Raw genomic sequence first — 5,857 nt, 5'->3', positions numbered from 1 at the left:
TGTATCGTTGCCAATATTTTTTAACTTTTTATTCACTCGCGTCACTTTCTTATTAGTTGGTACGAAAAAGAGTTATCGGTGATAAATTTTAAAAATATAACGAAATTTTTTATTGTATTTGTTATTGGCAAAATTAATTTATTGAGCATTCATCGACATAATTATATGATTTAACTATAAAAAACTTATGAAGCTTTTTCTGTTTTTTGTTTCACATATAGAATATTTTTATTTAAATGATATTTTTATCTTATATCTTTTAAAATACAGAAGAGTTTTATTTATAATTATGTAAAAATCTTATACATTACTATTTATAAAGATATCTATTTGTATAAATACTATTTTTTATAAGACATAACTTTTAATAAATAATTATCTTTTAAAGAGATATAACTATTCACCATCATATATAATTCAAATAACTTATTATTTTGAAAATATTCCAATAATCCCCCATAATTTTCAAAATAAATCAAATCTATGATAATTTTGAAAATTTTTTACATAAATAAAGTATCTTCCTATTTAAACCTTCACTTAGTAAAAATAAATTAAAATTAATTGAAATTACATGATAAATTATGCTTTGAACCAACTATCTATTTAGTTAATCAAATTTATCTCACGCAAAAAATTTTTATATCCAATAAATGCTCGGTATCCGAAAATACTATTTTGATCATGTATATGCATCTTTTTTTTATAAATGCAATTAAAAATAAACCTTTGAGTTTCAAAGAAACAATCACATTTTACACTCACATAAGTAACCACCATCAAGAGTGTTCTCGTAGCTATAATACTCTTAACATATTTATGTTGCAAGACTATTAAAAGTATAATCTCATCATTCCTCTATCATTGCGAGTACCAAATATTTGGGATGAAATATAAGATTCGAACATTCTAAAGTAGGAACAGCAAATCATGGTAAAAGCTTTTTCTAAATTTGAAATCCTCTATGATTCCAATGAACTTTCCAGCAAGACAATGGCATTGTTATAAATTAGTTTATCGAAAACCGTCATAAGTTAGGTAGTAAAACATCTAGCCAAAGCAAAACAAAATTTCCTGATGTTAGGAATTGCTGATTCTATCTACCAGGTTCATCTGGAACATAAAAGCTTGGAAAAGGTTTTCCCTGGCTCATCATATGTGAAGCACTCTTTTCAATAACATCAATGGATGTTATCTCCTGCATCAGCTGGTCAGGATTGTTGCAGATAATGTAAGGATCTTCCACTTTGCTAGAATGAAGTTTCCTATTATCCGATGTGGTAGCATGAATTCTAACTTGAAAAGCAATTCCAGTTGAGAATGGTTCAGCAGAATCAATATTAAAATCAGTAAAGGCTTAATGATAAGCTACTTTTATATGGACAAGGGACAAAACAGTAGCCCACCAAGACTGCAAATGCTTTCAAAATTACAGAGGAAAACACAATCTTATTACATGACAAAGTCTAGAAATAAAATCGAAAATGAAATATCAAATCGAAACCCTCTAAACAGAAAAAAAAAAAAAAAAAAAAAAAAAAAAAGAAGAAGAAGAAGTTACACAAGCTTTATAAACAAGACGTGGGTAGGAAAAATGGACACTTACACAAAAGGTCATATTTACAGTTCTAAGCCAGCAACTAACGGATCCAAAGGAAAAACAGTATCTGGAAAATCTGATCTCGGTCCAGCTAGGGAGTAATACGCGAGTATATGAGCTGGATTTTCGACCACAACAGCCTTCCCAACCTGATCAGTCATAACCACTCGTCTTGCAGGAATTAGCTCAATGTTCCAAAATGGACGAGCCATGGCTAACAGATCTCGACCTGATTGTGATGATGCTCTATATCCTTGCACCCATAAGTACCTCAAAGAAGTTAATTGCATCACTGCAGATGCTAGCCCATGCTCACTGAAGCAACAACCCCTCATTTCTAGTTTCTGCAAGCTAGGACATCCCCTAGAGAACTCCAAAAGCCCAGCATCTGACTCCCCAACACATCCAAGAAGCATCCATCTCACATTAGGACTACATTGCCCAATATAACTGAGGCCCACATCGGTTAAACCACCAGGTCGGAGATAGAGGGCAAATCTTCTAAGCTTTTCACAGCCGCTCAATAGAGCCCGGACTCCATTGTCAAGAGGCAAATCTGTTATCCTTTCTTCTTGGTCAAGCAAGACTAGACGAAAATCACAGAGATTTTTTGAGTAAGTCCCAATGTATTCCAATGATGCATTGGTGATATCAGATACATAAACAGCTAAGTATTCCAATTCAAGGCATCCCTGAGCTAAAGCCATTAATCCTCTTTGTGAAACCACACCTTCTTCATCCTCCATTCCCTGCTCATCAGCGCCTCGCTCAATTCTAAGCCTTTTTAGTCTCTTACAACTTCGAGCAACAACTTCTAATCCTCTATCTCCAATAACATTCCTTGTCTGTCCATCCAGGAAATACATTTAATAGGACCTGATTAAAGAATGGAATGAAAAAAAGAAAAAAAAAAAAAGCATTTCCTTTCTACAATATTCCTCTGCATTTTGGCACTTTGCATTATCCAAAAATTTCCAAGACCTCTTTTGACCATTTAGCACATTCAACTATTGAAATCTCAATGCTAGATAAAATTTTCCACACAAAAATGTTAACATTCAATAACACACTACCATGTTAAAGCTCATACCAGAAAGCAAGGTCAACAGTGTCCTAATAATGACCCGCATTTTAAGAAACATTTCAAAAAGAAAAAAGTTGAACAATAACATGATAAACATTATAAACAAATCAAAATGTCCATTTGGAACCCCAAAAAGTTATAGCCAGACAAAACTAACAAGCTAAGAGATGCAATCCCAAGAAAACAGTAGAGCAAAATAATTAAGACAAACAATAGTTTTGTGATTCTACCTCGAGAACTTCTAAGTTGGGGCATCTTTGAATTAACAAGCAGTGATCTTCTGTGTCAAGTAATGCATAAAGGAGATCCAACTTTTTAAGTAACAATGCAAAAGGAAACACAATTGGCATTTCATTCTTCCCCATATATGTTAAACCCAACCGATATAACTTTGGGGGGAATGATACAGTAGAGTACTTGTATGGTTGCTCATTGAAAGAACCACCACAAAATTCTTCTAAAGCAGTAGCAGCACGAAAGAAACCAACAAGATCCAAAATTTCACAATCGCTAATTTTTACAGAGGCCAAGTTGCGACAATTTCTGGCAATAAGTTCAAGGTCTTCAAAACTCACTTTGACAAGATCTGTCATATAAAAGTTTAAAGTCTCAAGAACTGAGTTATTTATCGCAATCTGATGAAGCCATTGACCATCTTTCTCAATAATTGAGCTCTCTTCCAGGAACAAGGTTCTTAATTGCCTGAGGAAACATATAAACATATGTCATAAACTAGGAATTTGAAAGGCATCAATTTAACAAAGTCTATCTAGCAGCGCTGCAAAACTATTTCTGTATAGATTGCGAAAAAGAACATTTATAATCCCACTAAGTGTGAAAAAATGTCAAGGACAAGCACAAGCGAAGCAGCAAGAGCATTAAATACTGCAGCAACTTGATATTTAGTCAATATAATATTCTATTTCCAAAGCACAGCCAACGTGATGCCAGATATATTCACAGAGGAGAAAAACAAACATGTACTAAACATCTGCAAGTAAATCACATGATCATCAAAGTGAAAATAAACAACCAAATCGCAACCTCCACAAAAACCTCATGTAAGTGCACACACTAATGGGAAATGGAACTAAAATAACCAGACCTATGTCCTAAGGGAAAAATGATAAGTTTAAATGAAGTTAGAATAGATATGCTCCAGGGTATCAATGTTAAAACTTCTAATATTACAAGAGCCAACATATAATAACTACTAATACTCTATGAAACTTCAAGCAGCATAAAACCAAACCAAATTTCCGTCATTGCTCCTTCCCTCACTTGATCACTCACTACCTCCTAAAGTGTCATGACATGACCCAATACAATTTCATGCAACTTTAAGCACTGCCGTTCTCAGCCACATATGCAATAGCAATGTTTCATCATTCATGTAGCTTTTTCCATCGGATTCAGTTCTATAATCAGACAACGAAGCAATAGCAAAATCTATAAATGCAATGCTTACGGGCTGAGAAAAAAAAAAGGATTTACATCAACTTCGAATAATAAAACATTTAAAAATAAAAGCCATTCAGCTTGCATCTGAGTCTATTAGAATCCTTTAATTACCCTAACTAAGCAAGTAATATAGATACCAAAAAGATACAGGTTTCATGAAACATAATCACTACCATATTTCCTCCAAACCAATCAACTCAACTAAACTAAGCTTTAACACCCAAGTAGTTGGAAGAGACTAAATCAACCATTGTACTCTATTCAACTCAGTTCAAGCCATATTTCTTTAGAAAGATGCTCAAATTCGAAGCCCATTGTAATTAATTCCATAAATATCAAATCAAAGGGGGGATTTTATCGCGCTTAAAAAGAAAAATTAACACTATCAAGCTTACAAAATCCACAAAGAAACAAAAAAAAAAAAAAAAGAACATGAATTACACAATCAAATTAAAAAAATAAATACATAAAAAATTAAAAAAAAAATTTACCGGCACAAGCGGCCAACGTGCAAGAGTCCATCAGTAGAAAAACCAGAGCATTTATCAAGCTTCAAAACGTGCAAAACCTTCCCTCTAGAACTAGCCAAAATTTCCAGATCCGAATCTTTAACAATCATCCTTCTAAAATGCACGGAATTCAAGCAATTGAAATTCTCCGCTATTTCATTCACCCATGGCGTCACGTACCCTCCCCAATCCTCAGGTATCAAATTAAACATAGCCGCCCGAGGCTTTCCTTTTAACTTCAACGACTCTAAGTGTCGGAAACGACGTCGCAATCGATCGGGACTCGTAGTGTAACAAAGCGCGATCGTTAAGTGCTTACGTGTCAACGCGTCGAGCTCTTTCCAACGCCGGCAAACGAGGGAAACGGCGTCGCGGTCTTTCGGATCGTGGATATACGGCATCACATAGTCTAAAACGACGTCGGACATACCGGTATGTGACGTTATCGTTTTGTTCAACTTGTTTTCGTTTTCCTCCATCTAATAAATCGAATCGTATCTTTTTGAAACAAATCGAAACGCTTCGTTCAAAAATAGAAAGAGAAAAAAAAAAGACCGATCTGGAGAAGAAAGTAAGAAAGCCAAAAAAGGCTTTCTTTGGAGCTTTACGAATCGGTGGTAGGATCTGAAACTAAGCGGAATTCATCCCGGGATAAAACGAATCGGGTCAGGTTGAGAAACCATGGTGTTGACAGTAGAAGAAGAGAGCGCACACATAACAGTTAATGGGATGGAAGAGAAATAAGCTGAGAAAAATTTCAGATAAAGGGAGGACATAGAAGTTGAAATGGACAGCGGAGATTAATTGGAGAAAAGATCAAACGGTGGCTATTATGCAACGGTCAAATTAAAAAAGTAAAGGAAAACGACAAAAGAACATACTGTTGCAAATCAGGAGAAGTAAAAAGAATTTGACACTAATAAATTTAGGTGGATATGACGTGGAAGAATTTGGTTGGATGTTTCAATAATGGTGTTTTAGTGCAGTAGATTCGATTCCTGTGTTATGGTGGAGTTTTTTGTGCTCAAGCAAACGTTTGAAAAAATTGATGTTAGAAAAAAAGATAAAAGAATAATTTTAGTAATTTACTTCTTCGTTAAAGGTTTTTTTAGAATGTTAATTAAAGTTTTTAGCCTAAAAGCTTTTTGTACAATTTAAAAAAAAAAATTTATATTTTATAATTCCGATCACGAGTATTTCAAA

At 34.0% G+C, this 5,857-nt stretch overlaps 1 protein-coding gene across 2 annotated transcripts; it reads right to left on the bottom strand.

Moving 5' to 3' along the window:
* Positions 1-1,353: 1,353 nt before the first annotated feature.
* LOC111294530 (coronatine-insensitive protein 1-like) lies at positions 1,354-5,398 on the bottom strand. Of its 2 annotated transcripts, none has more exons than XM_089743606.1 (3): positions 4,637-5,398; positions 2,915-3,386; positions 1,354-2,445 (listed from the first exon to the last, which is right to left on the bottom strand). In XM_089743606.1, exons 1-3 carry the CDS (start codon positions 5,131-5,133, stop codon positions 1,621-1,623), a joined length of 1,794 nt encoding a protein of 597 aa, XP_089599732.1. In that variant the 5' UTR covers positions 5,134-5,398; the 3' UTR covers positions 1,354-1,620. The 2 variants fall into 2 exon arrangements, with proteins under 2 accessions (XP_089599732.1, XP_089599733.1); XM_089743607.1 differs by having other exon boundaries at positions 3,260-3,386; positions 4,637-5,397.
* Between the last annotated feature and the right edge of the window lie 459 nt (positions 5,399-5,857).

Source organism: Durio zibethinus, chromosome 14 (genome assembly GCF_047325235.1).
Source record: "Durio zibethinus cultivar Kanyao isolate XHJ-2024 chromosome 14, ASM4732523v1, whole genome shotgun sequence".
NCBI lineage: Eukaryota > Viridiplantae > Streptophyta > Magnoliopsida > Malvales > Malvaceae > Durio > Durio zibethinus.
This window is presented reverse-complemented; position numbering and strand designations above follow the sequence as displayed.